Source organism: Ailuropoda melanoleuca, chromosome 5 (genome assembly GCF_002007445.2).
Source record: "Ailuropoda melanoleuca isolate Jingjing chromosome 5, ASM200744v2, whole genome shotgun sequence".
Classification (NCBI taxonomy): Eukaryota; Metazoa; Chordata; class Mammalia; order Carnivora; family Ursidae; genus Ailuropoda; species Ailuropoda melanoleuca.
The window spans coordinates 64012970-64039861 of NC_048222.1; the positions used below are offsets into that span (position 1 = coordinate 64012970).

The 26892-nt window shown below is 36.7% G+C and overlaps 1 protein-coding gene across 1 annotated transcript in view; it reads right to left on the reverse strand.

The window, feature by feature from the left end:
- KNL1 (kinetochore scaffold 1) overlaps positions 1 to 26892 on the reverse strand; it is a 63453-nt gene that overhangs the window by 23188 nt on the left and 13373 nt on the right. The window contains 12 exon segments of the mRNA XM_034661150.1: positions 4871 to 4969; positions 5352 to 5419; positions 6036 to 6174; positions 8441 to 10435; positions 10437 to 11232; positions 11891 to 14193; positions 15013 to 15065; positions 18175 to 18212; positions 20068 to 20101; positions 20348 to 20400; positions 21599 to 21660; positions 26056 to 26115. Coding sequence (XP_034517041.1) covers positions 4871 to 4969; positions 5352 to 5419; positions 6036 to 6174; positions 8441 to 10435; positions 10437 to 11232; positions 11891 to 14193; positions 15013 to 15065; positions 18175 to 18212; positions 20068 to 20101; positions 20348 to 20400; positions 21599 to 21660; positions 26056 to 26115 — 5700 coding nt within the window.

Below are 26892 nucleotides of genomic sequence, written 5' to 3' on the forward strand. Positions count from 1 at the left end.
AAAAAGGGTAGGTTTCCTCTTGGACCTTCATAACCACCAATGAAACACAGGACCATGCTCCCATCAGATTCCTGATGAATCTATCAGGAATGCAAGTGTCAATGGATATCAGGCTCATGTACTGTGGATACATATTGGTGGCATCCGCTTATGCTGTATGCAATAGCTAGGTTAATTTGCTGCACCTTGAGCCCAGGATCATGTACACAAGCCACCCTCCTCCCTTCACTTATCTATTTTGATTACATACCCAATTTACAGATAATCAGCTCTTGGGTATTTCAGGCCTGGCAGGGGTACCTGAAATAGTTCTTTGACCTCACTGAGAAGGGAAATGGTGTCAATTATAGTACTTCTGCTTGAGGCACTCCATGGGCATGCTGAGGGTCATGGGGCAATACAATAGCACCTTTTGCTGGTGATACCTGCTGAGCTTCTATAACTGCAAACACATACGGGTGCTGTACGTGTGTCTATAAGGGGTAGCACATACTTCCCCACTTGCCTCAAGAATACTGTCCTCAGGGGTACCTGGCTGGCTCAGTTGGTAAAGCATAAGACTATTTTTTTTTTTTAATATAATCTCTATGCCCAATATTAGGCTCGAACTCACAACCCCAAGTTCCAGAGTTGGATGTTCTACCAACCTGCCAGCCAGGCACCCCAAGCATGTGACTCTTGATCTCAGGGTTATGAGTTCAAGCCCCACACTGGGTGTAGAGCTTACTTAAAAAAATAAAAAAGAAAAAAAAGAAAAGAACATTCTCCCCAATTCCACCCTAAAAGAGACTATATCAGATGCCCGTAGCTGTGAACTTCATTTTCTATGGTCCATATTTCTTTGTCCTTTCCCTACTTTAGGATTTTTAAATTTCTTTCCTGGGATAGCATAAATTCTCTATCTTAATGGGTTTGTTCCCAGATCTATTTCCCAAACACTGACCCTCCTGGCCTCTGCAAGGCCTGAGAGGAAAGGGGAAGATTCAGACCCTTAAGTGTTAGCTCCTGAGGTACTCTCTCCCTTTTCCACTGTCAGCCTCCTCTCTGCTCCTCTTTCCCCTCTGTTTTCTCCTAGTCCCCTGGTACTTTTTCTGCTTTTTCTAAGGATGTAGACTCTGGATCCACACCTAAGCAGCTTTTTACTCTCCACCTACAGCTGAAGCAAGAGGATTCTAATGAGAAGGGCAGGCGTTGGGGACCCAAAAGAAGTGTGCCCATTTCCCATTTTCATCTTTGATTTACACTTCTCATTTATTTATGTATTTATTTATGTATTTATGTATGTATTTATTTGTAAAAATATTTTATTTATTTGAGTGAGAGAAAGAATGAGCACAAGCAGGAGAAAAAGCAGAGGTAGAGGGACAAGCAGACTCCCCACTGAGTGGGGAGCACGACACAGAGCTTGATCCTAGCACCCTGAGATCACTGAAATCATAGCTCAATCTGAATCACCCAGGCACACATACTTCACATTTAGATATACAATACTCCTGGAATTGATTTTTTCTAAATAGCTTTTTTTAAAAAGGATTTATTTATTTATTTATTAGAGAGAGAGAGCATGCACGAGCAGGGGGAGGGACAGAGAGAGAAGCAGAGTCTCCGTTGAGCAGGGAGCCCGATGCGCGGCTAGATCCCAGGACCCCGGGATCATGACCTGAGCTGAAGTCACACGCTTAACTGACTGAACCACCCAAGCGCCTCTAAACAGCTTTATTGAGATTTAATTCACACACCATATAATTCATCCACTGAAGTATACAATTAGATAATTTTTGAAAGTATATTCACAGGGTTATGCAACCATCAACCACAATCTAATTTAGAGCATTTTCATCCCCCTATTAAAAAACCCTGTACCCATTAGGTGTCACTCCCCATTCTCTTCCACCCCCATCCTGGCCTCAAGTAACCACTAATTAGTTCACTTTTGGGCTATTATGAATAGTACTCATGTACAACTTTTGTGAGAATGTATATATTCAATTCTCTTGGGAATATACTTAGAAGTAGAATTCGGTGAATCTTCTAATAGTTCTACGTTTAACTTATTGAAGAAACGCCAAACTGTTTTCCAAAGTGGCTGTGCCATTCCCACCAACAATGTATGAAAATTCTAATTTCTCTATATCCTTGCCAACACTTTTTGTCTTTTTGATTACAGCTATTATAATGGGTGTGCAGTAGTAACTCACTGTGGTTTTATTTATGTATTTATTTTTAAAGATTTATGTATTTGAGAGAGAGAGAGAGTGTGTGTGTGAGAGAGAGAGAGAGAGAGAGCGAGCGAGCAGGGGGAGGGGCAGAGGAAAACTGACCAGGAGAGAATCTCATGCAGACTCCCTGCTGAGCATGGAGCATGACTTGCTGCTCCACCCACGGCTCGATCTCAGGATACGGAGAGCATGACCTGAGCCAAAAGCAAGTCAGACGCTCAACCCACTGAGCTGCTCAGGCGCCCATCATTGTGGCTTTAATTTGCAATTCCTTAATGACTAATGATGCTGAAAACGTTTTCCTATACTTATCGGTATTTTTATGTGTTCTTCAGAGAAATGTTCATTCAGATCCTTTTGACTATTTTTTAAATTGGGTTGCCTTTTTATTACTGAATTGAAAAAGTTCTTGATATATTCTGGATACAAGCCCTTTATAAAATGTATGATTTGCAAATGTTTTTTCCCATTCTGTAGGTTGTCTTTCCACTTTCTTGGTGGTATCATTTGTAGCATAGAAGTGTTTTTTTTGATTTTTTTAGAGAGAGAGAGAGCACAAGCAAGTAGGGGGAGGGGCAGAGAGAGAATCTTAATGCCCAGTGTAAGCCTGACATGGGGCTTGATCTCATAACCCTGAAAGATCATGAAATCAAGAGTCAGACGCCCAGATGCCCCCATGTACCACAGAAGTTTTTAATTTTGATGAAGACCAGTTTTTGTCACTTGTGTTTTTGGTGTTATATAGACTTGATTTTTGTGTATAGTGTGAAGTATGGGTCAAAGCTCATTTTTTCCTATGGATATCCAACTGATGCAACATCATTTATAGAAAAGACCACTATTCTGCAGTGGCATCTGTCATAAACCAAATGCCCGTACTTGTGTGGGTCCATTCTTTCTTTCTTTCTTTTTTTTTCCCCCTCTCCGTACCCCTTTCTTAGTTCTTTTAATTTTTTTTAAAGTAAGCTCTATGCCCAATATGGGGCTTTAACTGACGACCCTGAGACCAAGAGTCACACGCTCTACTGACTGAACCAGCTAGGTGCCGCTGTGTTGGTCCATTCTTTAAAAGTTAGCTAGAACTCGTTTGGATCTAGTGACAATTTTAATGGTAAATTATAAAATAAAGTTTTCAAGGATAAAGTTTTCCAGTTCTTAGGTTAATTTTGGTAATTTATATGTTGCTAAAAAATCATCTGGTCTTAAATTTGTTGTTAGAGTTGATGGATTAAAAAAATTATTTTAATTCTTTTAATCTCTCGACATGTCTTCTTTCTTCTTTTCTTTCATCTATATTTTAGGCTTCTCTGTTTTCTTAATTAGGCTCTTTAAGGGTTTTCTTATTTTATTGTCTTTTCAAAGTACCAGTTTTTGGATTTGCTATTCTTTCTAATAATTTTTGTTTCCTGTCTCATTAGCTTTACCATTCACTAGCATTAATTCTGCCTTCTTGCCTTTTTAATGGATTTTATTTTATTACCCATTTTCCAATTTCTTAAAGTGCGCATTAAAAATTCCTTATTTTTAGATTCTCTTCTATAATAACAATGTTATCTAAGGCTTTTAATTTCCTGCTAAGTATAATTTTTGTGTATGTCCCATATGTTTGGTATTAAATATTCTCCTTTACTTTCCTTTCTTAATAGTCTTGATTTCCTCTCTGATCTCAGAGTTATTTATAAGTGTATTTCTCAATTTCCAAGAAGCTGAGAATGTTATAGTCCTTTTATTAGTTCTAATTTTATTGGATTAAGATCAGATGATGTCCATAAAAATCTCCATTTTTTTCAATTTGCTAATATTTTCTTTGTGGCCAAGGGCATAACTAATTTTTATAAACGTTTGACAGACTTAAGAGAAAAACATATTCCTATTAAGTGACACAAATTTTTCTATTAATCTTTTAAAATAAGTTTGTTGATTGTACAATTCAAATACTGTATAATCTTATATAACTTTGATTTTGAGAAATGTTTATTAAAAACTGCTGTATTCGGATTTCTATATAGTGGGGAAAAGCATATGTTCAGGAAAAAGTATCAAAGACAAAATACACAGCAAGGAATGAGAAAAAAAATAAAATTTCACCTTATCGAAGTTTATGATATTCCAAAAAAAAAAAAATCCATTTTCTTTGTTTTTAAGAAACTCCTGGAGCCCCAGTGCAGAGCTTGAACTCATAACCCTGAGATCAAGACCTGGGCTGAGGGGTGCCTGGGTGGCTCAGTCGTTAAGTGTCTGCCTTCGGCTCAGGGCATGATCCCGGAGTCCTGGGATCCAGCCCCACATCAGGCTCCTCTTCTGGGAGCCTGCTTCTTCCTCTCCCACTCCCCCTGCCTGTGTTCCCTCTCTCGCTGGCTGTCTCTCTCTCTCTCTCTCTCTGTCAAATAAATAAATAAAATATTAAAAAAAAAAAAAAAGACCTGAGCTGAGATCAACAGTCAGATGTTAGCTGAATGAACCACCCAGGTGCCCCCACAAAAACCAATTCTTATGATAACCACAATGTACCTATTATAGAAAAACTTTCTGCAAAAAAACATGCTTCCTTAGATTCTATTTTTGAATAAACACTTGTTTTGATGCACTTTAATAAACGAGTGTAATACATTTTAACTGAGATAACTATTTTGCCAAGAAATTGCACTTACTTTGGCTGGGAGATTGCTCTGTCGGGGTTTCTGTATCAAAATGTGGACCTGAAGAAGTATAAAGAACTCCTTTATTGTAATTTTCCCATCTTTGAGTTTCTGAGGAAAGAAAAAAAGTTTGTACAATATTCAAGGTCAGCTCATTTTGACTATAACCTCCCCATTTTTTTCCAAATATCTTATAGTATTTTGCATATATTTGTGGAAATATCCAAATATTTGTAAGCTATACATGAACAGATTTTATCTAATATTATTTCTTAAGGTTATTCAGTGACAACAGAATTGAGAACAAACAACAAAACATAGGTCTTCTAATTGTGATTTCTACTCCGTATGATCAATCACCATGCTGGGTCCTTAACAAAAAACCCTAATTTTCTGTATAGTTGAATATTTCATAATTTTTTTAAAAAATTTAAAAAGTGAAAACAAAACAGGGAATATAGTTGCATTAGAAATGAGAAATAGTCTAACATACCTCCTTCAAACTCTCTTCACAAATAGTGTCTCTGAGAAACTGTGATTCCATTTGACTATTGTGCTGTGCTAGAAGAAAAGCAAATTCAGGTGCTAAACAAGTCAAAATTAAATCGTAAGCTTAATTTTAATTATCATTCAGGTTTATGTGTGGTTCATACTCTTTAAGCTATCCACTAGAATCTTTTTGGGGAAACAGTCATTTACAGGGCAAAGTATACTACTGTTTTAAGACTCCATCCAATATTTCTCTACTAATTATAAGGGTTTTTTTTTTTTTTAAGATTTTATTTATTTATTTGACAGAGGGTTAGAGAGAGAGAACACAAGCAGGGGAAGTGGCAGGCAGAGGGAGAAGCAGGCTCCTGGATGAGCAGGGAGCCTAAGGCAGGACTTGATCCCAGGACACCGGGATCATGACCTGAGCCAAAGGCAGATGCTTAACTGACTGAGCCACCCAGGCGCCCCTAATTGTAAGCTTCTAAAGGAAATTACCCTTTATGGTCTATCACTTCTCAACTTATTAAAATAACTAAGCATTAAAAATAAAATTATTTTACTTATCAACTATGTATAACTCCCAAAAAGCTTAAATAAATTTCAAATATCTCCTGAATTGAAATACATTTATTATTAGTCAAGTAAACAGATGACTTCTATTATTTAGTCTTCATGAAGATCTTACTGCTGAAATCCAGAGAGGTCCCATCGGCCTTGATTGAATCAAGAGAACTGCTGCAACTAGATGGTGTTCGGCTCAGGCTTTTTATCAAAACACTGTTAGCATTTTTATCTATATCCCCTTCAGCATGGTGATCAAAAATCTGAAATTATCAATTAAGAAACATTATCAGCCTAAAGTCATGACTCTGTATACTTTCAATAATTGTTTGTTGAACACTAACAAATGCTACTTCATAACATAAAATTTATCTACAATTATATGAGATATCTTAGTAACAAATAACTTATTAGGCCTTTTGAGTTCAAAGTAATTTTAATTTTTTTTAACCTTTATTTATTTTTCATAGTAATCTCTGCACCCAACATGGGGCTCAAACTCACAACTCTCAGATCAAGAATCACATACATGCTCCTCTGACCAAGCCAAACAGGTGCCCCTAGAGTTCAAAGTAATTTTATTTAAGAACATATAAAAATCATGGGGTGCCTGGGTGGCTCAGTCGTTAGGCGTCTGCCTTTGGCTTGAGTTGTGATCCCAGGGTCCTGGGATCGAGCCCCGTATGGAGCTCCCTGCTCAGGGGGAAGCCTGCTTCTCCTTCTCCCACTCCACCTGCTTGTGTTCCTCCCTCTCTCACTCTCTCTCTGTCAAATAAATAAATAAATAAATAAATAAATAAAATCTTTAAAAAAAAACAAAAAAAGTGTACAGAAATCAGCTTGTACATTATATGGTATAAGCAAATTGTTTCTCAGATGTGTGTAAGTTAAAGCCAGATCCTATGAGCTGCCAAACGTTGACTTATTAATTACTCAACTACTAACCACCAGAGTAAGGGCAACCACATTGAAATAAACCAGCATAGAATACTGGCTATTCACAGTGATTCTGGCTAGAGCAACAAAGAAACTTAGTTCCAGGTTTTAGTACTTCTTTCCCCAAGTGACTAAAACTCCTTTGGCTGATGCCAAATAAGTGATGTGATCTTGCTTTTACCATTTTATTTATTTATTTATTTATTTATTTAAAAAGATTTTATTTATTTATTTGACAGAGACAGAGACAGCCAGCGAGAAAGGGAACCCAAGCAGGGGGAGTGGGAGAGGAAGGAGGCTCATAGCAGAGGAGCCTGATGTGGGGCTCGATCCCATAAGGGCGGGATCACGCCCTGAGCCGAAGGCAGACGCTCAACCGCTGTGCCACCCAGGCGCCCCTGCTTTTACCATTTTAATCATTTGACTTTACAGCCTTAAATGCCATTTTTATCTACTTAACTTACATATGTTTTTGAGGACAATGTATCCTTGTCTAAACGTTAGAATGTAATCTCTATAATGTAATGAGAACAGATTTTTTTCTGTAAATTCCTGAGGTATTCCCAGCACCTAAACAGTACTCAGGACACAGGAGATACTCAATATCTACTGAACAAAATAATACTAATTTTCATATAATGTATTCAGTTATAAATTTTCTATCACTGATACTATATTCTCAAAGCTGCACAGACGAACCATTTTCCTCAGGGCCTCATATAATAGGACTACTGAAATATTTTTCTAAGCCTACTCACATGTTAGAGTTTAAATTTTGTTTTCTATGAACCTCTGGTATTTTTTCTTTCTTTTTTTTTTTTGGAAAATTTTATTTTTGAGAGAGAGGGCACAAGCAGTGCGGAGAGGCAGAGGTAGAGGGAGAAGCAGACTCCCTGCTCAGCAGGCAGCCCAACAGGGGGCTTGATCCTGGGATCATGACCTGAGCTGAAGGCAGCCACTTAACTGACGGAGCCACCCAGGCACCCCACTCTGATACTTTCTAATCTTCATTTCTCCACCTATAAAACTCAGTTTGAGTGACAGGTTTTATTCTCTCCAAGATATCCAAATGAGTGTTCCCTCAACTTTAAAAAAAAATCAATAATCTCTTGCATAAATTCAAATTCTCAGTTCTTCACCTTGAGATACTGGGTTTGACCTAGCATTCTCTTATCCACTAACGAAATGGACTCTCAGCTTCTACATATCCTCATTAGCCAGGAAAATTTAGGCAAGCCTTTCTTTACACAGTTTGCATAACAAAAAGGCTTTTTTACCCTCCAGAAATTTAGACTGAATTTAACTTTTCAAACTACATATATCCTGCCTAGAGATTCTCCTAATGCAAAATCAGAACAAATTACACAATTACATTAACTTTTGTATTACTTCTCATTTCATTTTTTGTGATAAAAAAAAATTGAATTGTTTTTAAGTCTAGCTGTTAGTCAAATAATTCCTTAACATTCTAAATAGGAATATTTCTCCAGCCTTATAATTGGAAATAATCAATTCCTGCTCATCCAAGACTAAAATTAAAATTCAATACTCATAACTTAAAAAACACATTCCTTAGTTCAAGACAGAGCTTACCTCCTGATCTTGTGCAGTATCACTAAACCTAATCTCACTTTTCCTGATTTTTTTCTCATTCTGAATATCATCTTCTTCTTGTACCCAGGTTCTTTTTTGGCTACTGCAGTTTTCTCTTATTTTATTTTCAGATGGTGAAATCTCTTTCTGATATGTCTCAATCAAAGCCTTTTCCTCAGTTTCTATGGTAATAGAATCTGAGGAATTAATCTCACCAGGATACATAGGAAGGTTTTCCTCATTTATATATTGAGATGGACTTAAGGTCAGTTTAGCTGCAACAAATTCAATGCTTGACTCCTTACTGAAGGCTGGTTGAGCTTCTAAGTGATTCAAATCAGTTGTGTCTGCTTGAATCTGCTCCAGGTCATTTATACCAGTGACACTACAGTTTCTCTTGTTTGGCAACCTGGGCAAAAATATTCCCAAAGAACATCTCCTCACTTTATCTTTCACAACTGTCATGAGTGGTACAGAGTTAGTTTCAGCTCCATTATCAGAAACTTTATTTTCTTCATCTCTATCATCTTCAACATTGCTGGGCACAGTGGTAATATTATGTATTTCTGTAGCTTGCACTATACTTGTATGATTATGTGCCTTATTTGTCAATTCAAGTAATTGTTCTGGAGAAGGTGATATGTGAGAAGTTTGGAAATCTAAAAATTCTTCAGGTTTTCCATTCAAATTATTCAGATTTGATCCGACACAACTAAAACTTGCAGTACTGGACACAATTGCAGGATCTGATGCTTCTCTAGAATTAGCATGAGTTTGAGTAACTTGCTTAGTCAAGTCTGAATTACTGTGGAAATCTGTATTACATTTAGCTGTCTGAATGTTTTTCTTCATCTCTTTTTTACAGGCCATAGTAAACTGTTTGTCATTATTGAGCATTTTGGACTCATTTTCACATGTGGGTATAGAGGAATTTTCTATAGCAATATTTAAATTCTTATTTCCAGCATTAGATGATATCGTTTCATCTTTATTCACAATTATCTGTCCTTGCTGAGGTAATGGAGGTAGCTGGCTTGAGAGATGAGGCTGAGAAGTAACACAAACATCATCAACAAAGGTCATCTTTAAATTATGCTCTGCCATATCAACAAAGCCCTCCATTTGATCCTCTGGGAGCTTAAAAGATACTCGCTTTGAATTAGGTTTAGTTATCTCCCCCAGATCTTGGCTATATAGTAAAGTTTGATTAGCTATTAAGTTTTGGGGCTCCTTAATCACATCTTGATCTTTGAGCACTGTTGTAACACAGTTTGACTGTCTTTTGGTATTGGTTTGAGTCACTTTTTCCTTTTCCAACAAAGAACAAGAAGCAGAGAGAGGGAGTCCCTCAGATTTCAAGTAATATTCACTGGCTAAATTGTTTACATAAGTAAGATCATTTTGCACTGGACAGTTACTGGCTTTCTCATCTTCCTCACCTAAGGACATGATATTCCCCTCCAAATTATCAAAATAGGAAATAGCATTTGGTAAACAGGAATAATTATCACCAGATCCACACATAGCAGTTGCATGACTATTTGTAAAATCCATGTTTCTTCTCTCTGTACTATTTAACTGACAGCTTCCAATTTTGGCTTTTTCCAGTGTACAGTCCTGGTCTACAACTTTCCCCATCACCTCTTCATCCACAGCGCTATTGAATTTGATAATTTCTAACTCACTTTGACCCCTAGACAATGTATTAGTAGGAACAGAGGGTATCACGTGGTGCTTTTGCTTAGTGTAAAGAACAATTTTGTTTTCTACCTCCAGTGCTTGTTTTTCAGTTTCTTGAACAGAGCTACCATCATTACGAAAAGAAATACCCAAGATTTTTCCATTAGGCATTCCAAATTTAGGGCACTCTTGAAGAATTTTCTCCGTGTCTTGACAATCAATGAAAACAGTATGGGACTTGGTGACTTCCAGATCATCGTGATTATCTACAAACATTACAGTTTTGTCCATAGGCCTAGTGGTTATTTTATCCGGTGAGAACAGTTTTACATTCTAAGGCAGTTGTGTGACTTCTAGTCATCTCCATGTCATCCTGCCCACATGTATAAAAAACAGTTTTAGAAGTTCCTGCCAAAGGCACCAAATGGGAATCCTCTCTATCTTCCAGGGCGGTTTTGTTGTTTATTTCCACTGTACAGCTCTGGGTGATATCCATATCACTTTTATCATTTTTGGAAAATGCAGCAGTCTTGTCATTTTTGAGTCTAAGGCTTTTCCTTCTCTGACTTTTGCCTGATATAGTTTCATTCAGAAATTCAGGCTTTTGTATATCTTCATTTTTCCAGAAGGTTGATTTAGACACTTCCATGTTATCACCAGCTGTAAGTCCTACAGCAGCTTTCTCTATAGGACCATTGTTAGACCATCCCCTCAGTAGTGTTAGCTTGTTGACTGTTGCTGCTGAATGGTCACTTGCACCATTCTCTGGAAAGGAAACATTCTCCTCAGCAGAAGCGGGTGTCACTTTTGGCTTTTCTAGGCTTTTCTTTTTGGATAGTTCGAAGTCAAGTCTGTCTGTAAGCACAGACCTTTCCTTTGCTTGGTAGTCAATGAAAACAGTGTGTGACTTTGTCATTTCCAGTTCATTGCAATTATCTACGAACATTACAGTTTTGTCCATAGGCCTAGTGGTTATTTTATCCGGTGAGACAGTTTTACATTCTAAGGCAGTTGTGTGACTTCTAGTCATCTCCATGTCATCCTGCCCACATGTATAAAAAACAGTTTTAGAAGTTCCTGCCAAAGGCACCAAATGGGAATCCTCTCTATCTTCCAGGGCGGTTTTGTTGTTTATTTCCACTGTACAGCTCTGGGTGATATCCATATCACTTTTATCATTTTTGGAAAATGCAGCAGTCTTGTCATTTTTGAGTCTAAGGCTTTTCCTTCTCTGACTTTTGCCTGATATAGTTTCATTCAGAAATTCAGGCTTTTGTATATCTTCATTTTTCCAGAAGGTTGATTTAGACACTTCCATGTTATCACCAGCTGTAAGTCCTACAGCAGCTTTCTCTATAGGACCATTGTTAGACCATCCCCTCAGTAGTGTTAGCTTGTTGACTGTTGCTGCTGAATGGTCACTTGCACCATTCTCTGGAAAGGAAACATTCTCCTCAGCAGAAGCGGGTGTCACTTTTGGCTTTTCTAGGCTTTTCTTTTTGGATAGTTCGAAGTCAAGTCTGTCTGTAAGCACAGACCTTTCCTTTGCTTGGTAGTCAATGAAAACAGTGTGTGACTTTCATTTCCAGTTCATTGCAATTATCTACGAACATTACAGTTTTGTCCATAGGCCTAGTGGTTATTTTATCCGGTGAGACAGTTTTACATTCTAAGACAGTTGTGTGACTTTTAGTGACCTCCATGTCATCTTGCCCACATGTATACAGAACAGTTTTAGAAGTTCCTGCCAAATGGGAATCTTGTTCATATAATAAAGCTTTATGATTTATTTCTACTGTATAACTCTTGGTGATATCCATATCATTCTCATCACCTTCCGAAAATACAATAGTCTTATCAACTTTTTGTCTGCCAACACTTTTCCTTCCACAAGTTTTGACATCTTGCTTTTCATTCAGAAATCCAAGTTTTCGTATGCTTTTGTCTTCTAACACATCTATGTTATCATTAGAAACAAATACTCCAGTTTTTTCTATAGGAGTTTTATTACATTTTTCAACTTTTACAGCTATCTGTCTGTCTACTGTTGTTAGCTGTCTGTTAGTATTTTCTAAATTAGTCTTACCCAATTCTTGTACTTCAGAAGGACCAAATCCAATGACAACAGTGTGACTCTTGGTTAGATCCATATTTTGTTCCTCCTCTGAACAAATAATTGTTTTGTTATGGGAACAGTCAGGTGTGGGATTGCCTACACTTTTCCTCAGTGGCTCAGGCAGTTTAGAATTCTGGCCTGATACAGATTTCACTGTGAAACTGTTAACAGCAATATTATGATTTTTCATGGTAGACTGTCCCTCTAATGAAAATAGTGACTCTGTGATAGGAAACAAAGATGGGTCACATGGAACTGTATTTCTATTATTTCCCAGTGCTACTTGTTTCTCAAGAATTCCACCAGAGTACACTATACCATGGCTTGTTGCTATGTCTTGATTAATATCAGTTGACTGAGGGGAAACTTTATCAAGATAGTGTCCAATCTTTAAAACTTGATCTTTTTCTTTGCCCCAGGTGTCAGCGGGAATGTTTTTAGATATTATATCTGGCTGCTGGGATGGTTCAGTATGACTTTTGGTCATCTCTTCCCATTCATCTGAAGGGCTTTTGCTGTGAGAGTGAAATTTACTGGTATTCTCAGATATTAGTTTGTAAGATGAAAGAGGAGCTTGACTTTCTAAGTTAGTTGTGTGACTTTTAGTCAAATCCATATCTTCACCTGTGAAGATTTCCGTCTTTTTGTCAGGCAATGAAATAGATAAAGAATTTGCCAGGCTCTGCTGTAATCTTCCCTTAGATACATGAGGAACTGAGTTACAATTTATATTTATTTCCCCATCCTCTGACATGGTTATGAGATTTTGGAGCCTCATTTCTTTTTCAGATGTTGGTATATTGGCTCTCCCTATATTTGTCTGATCTTGTTTAAAAATCTGATTATCTATTGTAACTGTATGACTCCTGGTAATGTCCATATTATCCTCTCCTGAATAAATAGTTTTCTCTGTGAGAAGAGAGATGGCATCTGGATTGGGATACACTTTAGAATAATTACTGTCATTCTTCAGCAAATTCTTCTCTTCTCTCATACCTGAGAGACACTTGGTCAGTTCCATGGCATCGTTACTACTAGAATAGAAAAATGTCTTATAATCTTGAGTAGCTGGGCTGGAACATATAGATTCTGGGATTATGGCCAATGTTCTGGCATGCTGGTTAGACGTCTGTGTGCCTGCGTGAGTTTCTGTCCCTGTAGTATGACTTTTGGTAATACGTATTTCACCATTAGGGTTTAAAGAAGGGTCTTGAAAGGCAGCATTTGGTTTATTCTTAAAGATTGTCTTCCCTCCTGGAGCTTTAGTTCCATAATCTGTCATAACCCCCATCATGACATTCTGACTTTGATTTTCTTTATTAGATAAATTATCTGCTGAGGGTAAATTCTCTATAGTGTGATTAGTTGTCAAGTCCATAAAATCACTGCCATAAACTGTAATATCATCACCTTTAAATTCCCTTAAGCTGGCCTCACTGGATGTGGGAACCAAAGTCTGAATATTGGCTGTATGACATTGGGTTAAATTCATCCCATCATCTTGTTCTCTAAAAATTCTTGTCATATTATTACTATTTTCATCTACCGTAAGAGATACATGCATTTGATGTATAGAAGAGGCCCTATTTGATTCTTTGGGATGAATAGATATCTCAAAATTTTCTTTATCAGGGCCTGTAGGAAAAGCATTAGACTTTCCTGTTTTCAATCTTTTTATGAAGTCATTAAAATTTATTTTCTTTTCTGAAGAAGTGCTTTGATCCATGGAAAAATTTAATTCATTTTTCATTCTTGAATCCTTAGTATGGAGCTTTAAGTTAGACAGAAATGATGTGGTATCTATCTTAGTGGACTTTTCACTTTTAGTACAATCCAAAAGGCCTTTGGTAATCATTACAGTGTGGCTTGTTGTTAGGTCCATCTGGTTTTCATCTGAAAAGATGACTGTTTGGTCATTTGCATGTTTTCTCTCATGGTTGTGTTCTGTAATTGAAATCTATAATGAAAGCAAAATATAGATCAGATCAAATGCAAACTTTTAGAAAGGTATTTTACAATATGTACTATATAGAGAGTACTATATAAATAATCCTCAATGATGGCTTCATGATACATTGATTTGTTTGAATCAGTGGTGTGGTATGTAGTCTATACTATGTTATCACCATTTTTTTTCAAAGTCTGCAAATGCTTTAAGTGCTTTTCGACAAATAAAAGTTCAAGGTTAATTATACACCGACTAAAGTGACTAAAAAATGAAAAAGACTGACAATATCAAACGTAACTATAATGAAAATTCTAATTACTATATTAGGTCATTTGCATTCTAAGTAAAAAAGACATAGAAAGGGCTAAGAGCATGATGGCTAATTTACAGTACACTATACTCTTGGCAGTTGGGTTCTCTTTGAATCTAAATACAGTGGTTTTATTTGTAAGGAAACAGTCTAATTCCTTGCCACTCAAAGTATGGTCTGTAAACTAGTGCACTAGTATCATCATGAGATTGTTAAAAGTATAGAATATCAGGGCCTGCCCCAGATATACTGAAAAATAATTATTTTAACAAAATAACAAAAATCCTGCATATGCCCAAAATAGTTTGAGAAGTCCAAATATAATTAATATATTTCCCTATTATTTAAACTGGCCATCATCGAATGGTCCTTAGGTTAACTGAAAAGGTAGGAAGTTTTCCAGTCTATGCTGGTCTACTTTAGTAAGTAATCCCTAAAACATGCCATTATCATTAATTTTTCTATGTGTGTTAACTATAAAGGAGAATAAAATAAAAGGCATGTGCATAAACTCATACCTCTCTCTGTTGCATCTGGGTCTGAATGGGAGCACAAAGCAATGTGTTCATCCCTATTGAAAAAGAGGAAAAAACTACAGTCAGTAATAAAAATATGTATCACCAAGAGTCTGATTTTTCTTTCCTTAGGTTCTTCATCATTTATGAGTATTTATTTAAGTTTTAGCAGTTACTAAGCCCTTCCTAAGGACTTAGGTATTAAATGTCATAAAGACTTCTGATGGTCGGGGAGCCTGAGTAGCGCAGTCGTTAAGTGTCTGCCTTCGGCTCAGGGCATGATCCCGGTGTTCCGGGATCGAGTCCCACATTGGGCTCCTCCGCTGGGAGCCTGCTTCTTCCTCTCCCACTCCCCTGCTGTGTCCCCTCTCTCGCTGGCTGTCTCCCTGTCAAATAAATAAAATCTTAAAAAAAAAAAAAAAGACTTCTGATGGTCCCTTGGGAAACCAATGGACAACCAACTTAAGTTGGTTAAGTCTTCAACTCTTGATTTCGGCTCAGGTCCTGATCTCAGGGTCTTGAGATCAGGCCCCACATCGGGCTCTGCACACTGTGGGGAGTCTGCTTCCCTCCCTCTCCCTCTGCCCTTCACCCCGTGTGCTCTCTCTCTAAAATAAGTAAATAAATGTTTTATTTTTTTAAAAAGATTTTATTATTTGAGAGAGAGAGAGCATGAGTGAGGGGAGGGGCAGAGGGAGAAGGAGAGAAGCAGTCCCTGCTGAGCATGGAACCTGATGTGGGGCTCAATCACAAGACCCTGAGATCATAATGAGCCAAAGTCAGACACTTAACCAACTAAGCCACCCAGGAGCCCCTAAATAAATCTTTAAAAAAAACCCCAAAAAACCCCAAAACTTATAATTGTCCCATTTTAGGGACAGAAAGATCTGTGATTATTGTACTCTCTATGTGACTGAAATATTTTTAGATGGTGGGGATTTTAAAAGGGGAAGTTTAAAGGTGGAGTTTGAACTAGTTTTTCCCCCCTTTACTTCTGGATAGTAGAGGTTACATGGTAAAGAGTACCAATTCATGGGCCTGAAATGTTAGAGTAAGATTTTGAAGCATCTTTTATTCTGTGTTAAGGAATCTAGATGTTACCATGATGAGATGTGCATTTTATAAAAATAACTCCAGAGAAGGAGAAAAAAGTAGATGAACCAATGAGGAGCTGCTGTAATAGTGCAGACACAAACAGGATGAGAATTTCTGTTTGGGTAAGAGAAAATGAGAATGGAAATAAAGGATCAGACTCAGGACACTTCAGAATTGAAATATAAAGATTAGGTAACAGATGGACTTTGGAAATAAGGAAAGGATTGAAGATGCTGTAATAAAAAAGGAAATACATTTTATAATACTTAAGTTTAAAGACAAATTTCTAGAACATTTTTTAAAAGTTTTTATTCAAATTCCAGTTAGTTAACATTCAGTGTAATATTAGTTTCACATGTACAATACAGTGATTCAACACTTCCATTTAACACGCAGTGCTCATCACAAAAATTTTCGGAACATTTTAAAGAGTTTAGGACAACCTCAGTTGAGTAGGATGAAGTAATTATAGGCTTTTTGTTAAAAATATTACTTATATATGAAGTTTTCATTCACCTATTCAACAAATATTTACTCAGAACCTATTACATGCCCCAAAACTCAACTACCTATTAAGGTACAAAGAACAGACAAAATTTCTGGACTCAGCGTTCCTGATTTAATTAAAGAGCCAGAAATAATACCTAAAATACAATGTGATAAATTCTCCAGAAGACTGAGAAATAGAAGGGGTATTATAACATTACAGGACAGAGTGACTCCTTGGTTTTGTCAGAAAAGGCTCCATTTAAGCCAGTATCACATGATGTGTGGTGCCAGTCTGTGAACTGCTTGTTACCAATTCATGATGAAACAAGGAGCTTGCAGCCAATGTAAATCATGTGACATTTCCTTCAAGAAAACTTTGCTAAGAAAAAAATGTCAGCTAACTGAACAGTAGCTTACTGCCATAGTTGATTTACATTCTAGTGCAAGCTCCTTTGCTGTCATGGATTATAAACAGTTTGCGGACTAACTGCTTTGTTTTTGTTTTTTGTTAAGATTTTATTCTTAAGTAATCTCTACACCCAATGTGGGGTTCAAACTCACAACCCTGAGATCAAGAGTTGCATGTTCCACCAACTGAGCCAGCCAGGCACCGTCGACTGGCTACACTCAATAGCACTGAAGTTAAGTGAAAAACTAAGGTGAAAAACGAGAAGACTGATAGGCAACTTGGAGTAGAAAGGGGACTTCAGAGAGAAGAAACAGCATTTACAAATGGATACACAGAAAAAAAGTCAACATGAGGATCTATAAATACTTCTTCATGGGCTAGAGCATAAGATATCCATAAAGGGCAAGAGATAAGGTGGTAGAAGTCAAGCCAAATTTTAAAGAGCTTTCAAAGTCTATGCCAAAGCATGTGGGTTTTATCCTGTAAATAAAAAAAGTCCCATTTAACAATTTTAAGTTGGGAGGTTAATACCAGATTCAGAAATATGTAGAATGACTTACAGGGATAAGAAACTAAATACAACAGCCGGGGCGCCTGGGTGGCGCAGTTGTTAAGCGTCTGCCTTCGGCTCAGGGCGCGATCCCAGCGTTTTGGGATCGAGCTCCACATCAGGCTCCTACGCTGGGAGCCTGTTTCTTCCTCTCCCACTCCCCCTGCTTGTGCTCCCTCTCTGTCTGGCTATCTCTCTCTGTCAGATAAATAAATAAAATCTTTAAAAAAAAAATACATACATACATACATACATATAACAGCCCATGAAAGAATAATGAATAATGAAGTTTTGAACTCAAACAGTGGCAGAAGGAATGGAGAGGAGGTAAAAGATTTGCAAGATACTTAAGAGAAAGAATGGATATGGGGAATGAGGAAAAAGTTCAAAAATGACTCAATTTCGGACTTGAGTAAATGAGTAGGAATCCAAAATAGAGAAAACAAGTGGAACAGCAGTTTTTGCAGAAATAATAGCAAGTTTGTGAAATTTTATATTGAAGATTTTGTATAAAGAACAGAGCTCTTTACATTTTTCCCATAGTTCTCTTACACATTACTTTGTACAAAATTTGGTTGAAGAGAAAGTTATGTGCTAAGAAAAATATTCTGGTCATACTCACCAGTAATCTCACAGTAGTTATCTTCTGGATTCTTATTCCTAAAAATTAAAAAGTATTTAAAAAATCTATACCCCAAACAATTACCAAGAATCACAACATTTGAAAGAGTAGGGAAGGTGAAAGGTTCTCATAGGGTGACTGGCAGAAAAATACAACGACATCTTTAAAAAGACTCATCTAACTCTGGCAGAAAAAAATTACAAGGCAGTTAAAGGACTCTTTTCAGATTTGTCTTAAGGCTTTGTTAATTTCAAGGATACTACAAAAATATGCTTAATACATGCTGTTTTTTTTTTTTAAAGAACAACCTACAAAGTAACTCATTTTCTAGAGATTTAGCCTTAAAAGCAAATAAAAGAAAACAACGCAACGTCCATCAGCAGGGAGCTGACTAAATGCTGATGCAAACATACAACAAATTATGAAAGACTGAGGTATATCTATATGTAACAACATGGAAAGTGCTATAAGACATATTATTAAGTGTTCTCATTTTTGTCTTGTTAAAAACAAATACTAAAGATAAACATACACTTGGATATACATTTAAGTTTCTGCAAAGACATGTAAAATTATCAGGGCACCTGAGTGGCTCAGTTGGTTAAGCATCCAACTCTTGATCTAACTAAGCTCAGGTCTTGATCTCAGAGTTGTTGAGTTCACAAGCCTGTGCTGGGCTCCACACCCAGCAATGGTTAACTGTGAGGAGTCTAAGCTTAAAGAATTTTCTGAATCAGTATATAAAAAGAATCTTTTTTCCAGCTCAACAGTGGTCAATTACACAGAAAATTTATATTTATTTAACCAGTCCTTTACTGATAGATCCTTAGGATCTTTTACATCCTTTGCTATTACAATAAATGCTGCAGTGAATAATGTTATATGTTCATCATTTTAAACATTTACAAGTATCTTGAAATAAATTCCCAGACATGAAATTACTGAGTCAAAGGGCATGTGTATTTAAAATTTTGAATGATACTGCCAACTGCCTTCTTCAATTTATATCCACTAGCAATGACTGACTTTTTACCTATCTTCTTTTTTTTAAGTTCTATTTATTTATTTGAGAGAGAGAGAGCACACGCGCCAGCGTGCGAGCATGGGTGGGGGGAGGGGCAGAGGGAGAGGGACAAGCAGGCTCCCTACTGAGAGCCGGATATGGGGCTTGATCCTGGGACCCTGAGATCATGACCTGAGCTGAAGTCAGACGTTCAATACATTGAGCCACCCAGGTGCCCCTTACCTATGTTCTTAATTGATTAGATGAAAAACTGTATCTCAATAATAATCTTTTTATTTCTCTTATGATGAATGAAAATAAGCATCTTTCCATTTCTTCAAGAGCGACTGGTATTTTTTCTATATATTAACATAATAAGAAAAACTAATTTAATGAAAAATCTGAAAACTTGGTTTCACTGTTTTATACTAACTGTCGTATTTAAGGATTTATATGTGAAAGTAGAGTGTTTCATCACTCTGTTAAAAGGATAAGCTGTACAATGCACACACTTAATCAGAGATAGCAATATATTAAATTCTGCAAAGAATCTGTTTTCTGAATTAATCCTAAGTATTTCACAAAGGGTCACAAAAATAAAAAAACTATTACTTTAAAAAACACTGCATTTGGGGCGCCTGGGTGGCTCAGTCTGTTAAGCATCTGCTGTCAGCTCAGGTCATCATCTCAGGGTCCTGGGATTGAGCGTGTGTTGGTCTCCATGCTCAGGGAGGAGCCTGCTTCCCCCTCACCCTCCGCCACTCCCCTTGCTTGTGCTCTCTCTCAAATGAATAAATAAAATATTTAAAAAATAAATTCAAAAACCCACTGCATTTGATAGGAATAAACAACTCTTAAAATGCAATTTGAACCACATTTTCTTTACTTACTGTATAAACAGAACATTTTCTCCCGCTTCTGTTTCTAAAAATAAAATAAAAATTAGATTTGTACAAGGATACACTGATAAAGCATTAGAAAAATCGCATAAGAACATTAACAACAATTGAAAAAAAGAAATTACTAACTACCCACCTTATTTTCTGCCCCCATGGCTCAAGCTACACTTTTTAAGCAATAAGATAGACAGTTTTATCAATTACTGGTTAGATAGCCACAGTAGAATTTAACAGAAAACAGATTTAGCAGGGATTGCAATAACATATTTACCTGCAATTTCCGACTTTCTTACTATTTTCATATGAGACTCTGTCTGGAATACTCTAGGGAAGAAAATAAAGATTACTGACAATCTGTAATTTTTATTTATTTATTTTTTAAAAGATTTTATTTATTTATTTGACAGAGATAGAAAGCACAAGCAGGGGGGCAGCAGGCAGAAGGAGAAGCAAGCTCCCTGCTGAACAAGGAGCCCCATGGGGGTGCCTTGCATTGGGCTCCCTGCTCAGTGGGGAGTCTGCTTCTCTCTTTCCCTCTGCTGCTCCCCTGCTTGTGCTCTCTCCTTCATGCTCTCTCTCAAATAAATAAAATCTTTTAAAAAATAAATAAAAATTTTTAAAAGTAAAAAAATAATAAATTAATTTAGGGAAAAGGAAGATCTTTGCAATGTTGAATCTTTTTTTTTTTAAGATTTTATTTATTTACTTGAGAGAAAGAGAGCTGAGTGAGAGAGCGAGAGAGCAAGAGAGAACAAGAGCAGGGGTGAGGGGCAGAGGGACAGGGAGAAGCAGGCTTCCTGCTGAGCAGGGAGCCCGACACAGGGCTTGATCCCATGACCCTGGCCCATGACTCTGGGATCATGACCCCAGCCGAAGGCAGACACTTAACTGACTGAGCCACCTAGGTGGCCCAGTGCTGTTGAATCTTTTCATTCAGGAACTTGTTATAACTTCATTCACACAATTTTTAGTATCCTTCAGTAATGGTTTGTCCTTTATATGTTTTTATTATTAAATACATAGCAAAAAAATATAACACAATGGGAAAAAAGACATTTATCTTCTATCTGGGTATTATTTATATATAGGAAATATACTAATTTTCATATATTAATTTTGTACCCTGCTACTTATTGTCTATTTATTGTATATTTCAATTGATATTCTTATATTTTCTATTCTTATATTTTCCTAATATACAAGCATTTAATCTGCAAAAGGTAATAGATTTACCCCCATCTTTCCAATTTTTAGAACTCCACTTTCTCTATTTTTATTAGCACCTTCAATACAATGTTAAATTAACAGCGGTAAGACATAGCTGTTTTGTTTCTGACTTTAGAGGTGATGCTTTCAATGTTTCTCAAGCATAATGCTGAATAACAACCTTTTAAATAATAATTCTCTAATGCTTATGTAATTAAAACCCAGATTATCCAAGTCAGTTATTACCAACATACCTGGTTTGATGCACAAAAAATCATTACCTGTAACATTTTAATCATTCCTCCTTCCAACTTACTTTATAGTATCTGCAAAGCTGACTCGACGAGAGCTTTTCTTATTTCTCAAAGCATTAGATTCCTAAGGGCAGAGAATATATGATATGATTCTTTTTTCTTTTTTAATTCAAGTTAGTTAGCATAGAGTGTATTATTAGTTTCAGGGTAGAGTTTAGTGATTATCAGTTGCATATAACACCCAGTGCTCATTACATCAAGTGCTCCTTAATGCCCTTCACCCAATTACCCCATTCCCCCTCACCTCCCCTATTTGTTCCCTATAGTTAAGAGACTCTTATGGTTTGCCTCTCTTACTGTTTTTATCTTATTTTTCTTTCCCTTCCCCTATGTTCATGTTTGTTTCTTAAATTCCACATGAGTGAAATCATATGGTATTTGTCTTTTTCTGATTGACTTATTTCGCTTAGCATAATATCCTCTAGTTCCATCCATATTGTTGCAAATGGCAAGATTTCATTCTTTTTGATGGCTGAGTAATATTCTAGTGTGTATGTGTACACACACACACCACATCTTCTTTATCCATTCAACTGTCGGTGGACATCCGTGTTCTTTCCATATTTTCGCAATTGTGGACATTGTTGCTATAAACACTGGGGTGCACGTGCTCCTTTGAATCACTATTTTTGTATCCTTTAGATTAATACCCAGTAGTGCAATTGCTGGGTCATAGACTAGTTCTATTTTTCACTTTTTCAGGAATCTCCACACTGTCTTCCAGAATGGCTGCACTAGCTTGCATTCCCACCAACAGTGTGAAGGGCTCCCCTTTCTCCACATCCTCCCCATTATCTGTTGTTTCCTGAGTTGTTATTTTTAGCCATTCTGACTGGTGTGAGGTGGTATCTCATTGTGGTTTTGATTTGTATTTCCCTGATGACGAGTCATGTTGAGCATCTTTTCATGTGTCTGTTAGCCATTTGTATGTTTTCTTTGGAGAAATGTCTGTTCATGTCTTTTGCTCATTTCTTGACGGGATTTTTTCTTTTTTGGGTGTTGAATTTGGTAAGTTCTTTATAGATTTTGGATAGTAGTCCTTTATCTGATACGCCATTTGCAAATATCGTCTCCCATTCTGTTGGTTGTCTTTTGGTTTTGTTGATTGTTTCCTTATATGGTGTGATTCTTACAGAAACTACTATGAATTTGGTCTCCAAAGTACTATGGACAGAGACGAAGTCTTATTCTGAGTTAATGTGTTAATTTTGGTAATTATTTATTTCTCTGAAATATCTCAATGCACTTAACAAACATGAATATGATTTTCCACGTGAATGGTAATAAGCATACTGACACAAAAAACATATATTTAAGGAAATTGATTATGTCCCTTACCTTTTCTCTCTCCTTTTAAATGAATGATTCTTTTGCTATTAAGAAGTAGAAAGGGGCACCTGGGTGGCTCAGCAGGTTAAACGTCTGCCTTCAGCTCAGGTGATGATCCGAAGATTCTGGGATCGAGCCCTGTTTCAGGTTTCCTGCTCAGCCTGGAGTCTGCTTCTCCCTCTTTATCTATCCCTCTCCCTGCTCGTTCTCTCTCTCTCTCTCTCAAATAAATAAAATTAAAAAAAAAAAAGAAGAAGAAGAAGAAGAAGAAAGACTGGGGACAAAGCAAGTGATATGTGGCCTATCCTTACTATACTATTTTTAGGATTTAAGAAAAAAATTTAACTGTGGTAAAATACACATAACAAAATTTAGCATCTTAACCACCTTTTAAAATTTAATTTATGTGGTGCCTGGGTGGCTAAGTCACTTAAGTGTCCAACGCTTGGTTTCAGCTCACGTCATGATCTCAGGGTCATGAGACTGAGCCCTGCACTGGGTTCTGCAGAGCTCAGCATAGAGTCCGTTTGAGATTCTCTCTCTCTTCTTCTCCCCCTACCCCTTCACTCCTCTCTCAAATAAATAAATCTTTAAAAAATTTTTAATTTTTATTCTAAAAGTGATCAAAATTCTTAACTTCAGATCTACTCTCTCAACAAATTTTTAAGTGTATAATACAATACTGTTAATTATAGGCACAATGTTGTGTAGCAGATTTCTAGAACTTACCTTGTATAACTGAAACTTCATACCTGTTGTTAGCAACCCCCATTTTGCCCTTCTCTATGGCCCTGGCCACCAATGTTCTGCTCTCTGCTTCTATGAGTTCGACCATTTTAGATACCTTATGTAAGTGGAATCATGCAGTATTTGTCCTTCTGTGACTAGCTTGTTTCATTTACCATAATACATCTTAACCATTTTTAAGTGTACAGTACAGTAGTCTTAAGTAAGTATACAATGCTGTGAAACAAATTTCCAGTCTTTTCATCCTGCAAAACTGCAACTCCATATCCATTAAACAAGTCGTCTTTCCCCAACCAATCTCCTAGCACCACCATTTTACTTTTGGTCTCTATGAATTTGGTTAGGTAATTCATAAGCGGAATCATAAAGTATTTGTCTTTTTTTTCCCTTCAGATTTTTATTTATTTATTTATTTTAGAGAGAGAGAGAGAGCACGTGCGAGAGCGAGCAAGGGGAAGGGCAGAGAGAGGGACAGAAAGAATCTCAAGCAGACTCCATACTGAGTGTGGAGCCTGATGCAGGGCTCAGTCTCACGACCTTGAGAGCATGACCTGAGCTAAAACCAAGAGTCAGATGCTTAACCGACTGAGCCACCCCAGTATTTGTCTTTTTGTGATTAGTTTATTTCATTTAGCATAATGCCCTTAAGGTTAATCTTTGTTGTAGTAGGTGTCAGAACTTCCTTTTTTTTTTTTTTTTTGTAAAGATTTTATTTATTTGTCAGAGAGATAGAGAGCACAAGCAGGGGGAGTGGAAGGCAGAGGGAAAAGCAGGCTCCCTGATAGCAAGGAGCCCGGCACAGGACTCAATCCAGGACCTTGGGATCATGGCCTGAGCCAAAGGCAGATACCTAACAACTGAGCCACCCAGGCATCCCAGAACTTCCTTCTTTTTAAGGCCAAATAATATTCCATTGATACCACATTTTGTTTATCCATTCACCTGTCAATGAACACTGGTTTGCTTCTACCTTTTGCCTATTGTGAAAAATGCTGCTATGACAGGTGTATAAGTCTCTTTCAGACTCTGCTTTCAATTTCCTTGGGTATATATCCAGAAGTGGAATTGCTGGAGCATATGGTAATTCTATTTCAATTTTTTGACGCACCACCATACTGTTTTCCATAGTGGCTACATTTTACATTTCTACCAACAGTGTACCAGGGTTCCAATTATTCCACATTTTAACCAGCACTTGTTATTTTCTGTTGTTTGGTTTTTTGTTTTTTTACAGTAGCCATTTTAATGGACATGAGGTGATATCTCACTGTGGGGGTTTTGATTTACATTTTTCTAATGATTAGTGATACTGAGAATCTTTTCATTATAAAATGCTATTTTTATTTTCCCTCATCTTTTTTAATAAGAGCAAACCTTCTTACTCACATAGACACCAAACACAAAAAGCAAATGACAGAGAAACAAACAGAATCCACAGAGACTTTTACTATGTTTAAAAAAAAAAACCAAAACACAAAACTAATCTAGCCTAAGAATCAGGAAGATTTCTTTGAGGAAGTATATTTGAGACCTGAAGGATTAGTTAAAAATTAGTCAGATGAAGAGTTGGGTAGAGAGAAAGCATTCTAGGCAGAATGTGTGCAGAGGCGTTGAAACAGGAAAAAGCTTGATGCATTTGAGAAATAGAAAGATTATAGAAGCCAAGTAGAGTCAGAATTCAGAATTGCATGGTCTCCAAAAATATATGCATTTCATCAATCAACAAAATGTGATGAAAGTCAACTATACCAGGCACCATAAGCTGAAAAAACACATGATAAAAGTTCCCACCCTCAGGGAGTTCTAATTTAGAATAGACATTAGCAAACCATTATAATGGAAGGTTTTGAGGGATGATTTTCTGAGAGAAGCGATATCAAAGTTGAGTCTTAAAGGACAAATAGGAATTACAAAATAATGAGGACTAGAAACTTACAATAAAGCAAGTATGATAAAATATTAATTGAAGAATCTAAGTGATGATTATATGACCATTCACTATAAAATTCCTGCTACTTTTCAGAACATTCCAAAAAAAATTTTTAATAGAATGTTGGGAGGACAAAGAAGAATGAAGGACTAATCATCTAAATAGAGGAGATATTATATGTACATTCTTGCAGGCTTGACAGTTTGTGTCATGTTTGCAGAATAGTAAGCAATGGTGAGAAAGATGTGTGAGAGTGGCAAGAATGGGCTTAAAAATCACGAGTGTCAGCTTACTCAAGTGTTTGGATTTTAATCTGACAGCCACCAGATGCTTACTTGTGCACATTCAACTAGAAATCATTTATGACATTCTCTCTTCATACAGCTAATAAAGTTCCTATTAACATTATCACTGAAAATAGTCATCTATAAACCGTTTGCACTACAGACTTACCTGAACTGTTTCATTCCCACCTCTGAGGTCCTGAAGAGGACTCCTTGGGGGCTTCAAGATCTAGAAGAATTAGAATTATTCAAGAAAATCTGGGATTAATATTAATAATCAGTTCAAATTATACCATAAGAGAAAGGTAGAGATGTTAAAATTTCTGTTAAAACCTCTAAAATTCCTCAAATTCATATTGTTCAGGGCTATACTTTGTGGATGGTTTAAATATCCGGCATCTATTCCCTTCTCCCTGCCCACCTTCCTCAATTATTTTGCCCACTCTCATCCCATGTGGTCTAGGTAAAGCTCCACCCCAACCCAAGGGCACAACATGTAACCCTCATCTAGAACAATATGCGCACAATATTCGCTCATCAATAGTGAGTGGTTCAGGAAGGAGGACTTGACCCATAACAATGTAGTCGAGCCAATATGATTCAATCCTAAATCCTTTGTTTTTGTTTTATGTTGACGAAATAGACACTTTTTCATTTAGGAGTTGAAACTGGAAGTTGGGAGAGCTAGAGGTACTGTAGTAATCACGGGGAGAGGGCCTGTCTGAAAATGGAGATTACCTAGAGGAAGCAGTCAGAGTAGAAAAGTGAGAGAAAATCCTAATATTGGTGATATTATTGGAACCCCTGGTCAGTTACCTTGTCCCAAAAGTCATCCCTATCTTTGGATTTTTCAGTATCAAAACCTAATAAATTTTGTGCTTAAATCAGTTTGAGTTGGATTTTTTGTATCTTACTACACTATTTAAATATATTCTTAAACTTTATTGAAGTATAATTTACATGGCATACAATTCATAGAATTACCATGAAATTCATAAAATACAAA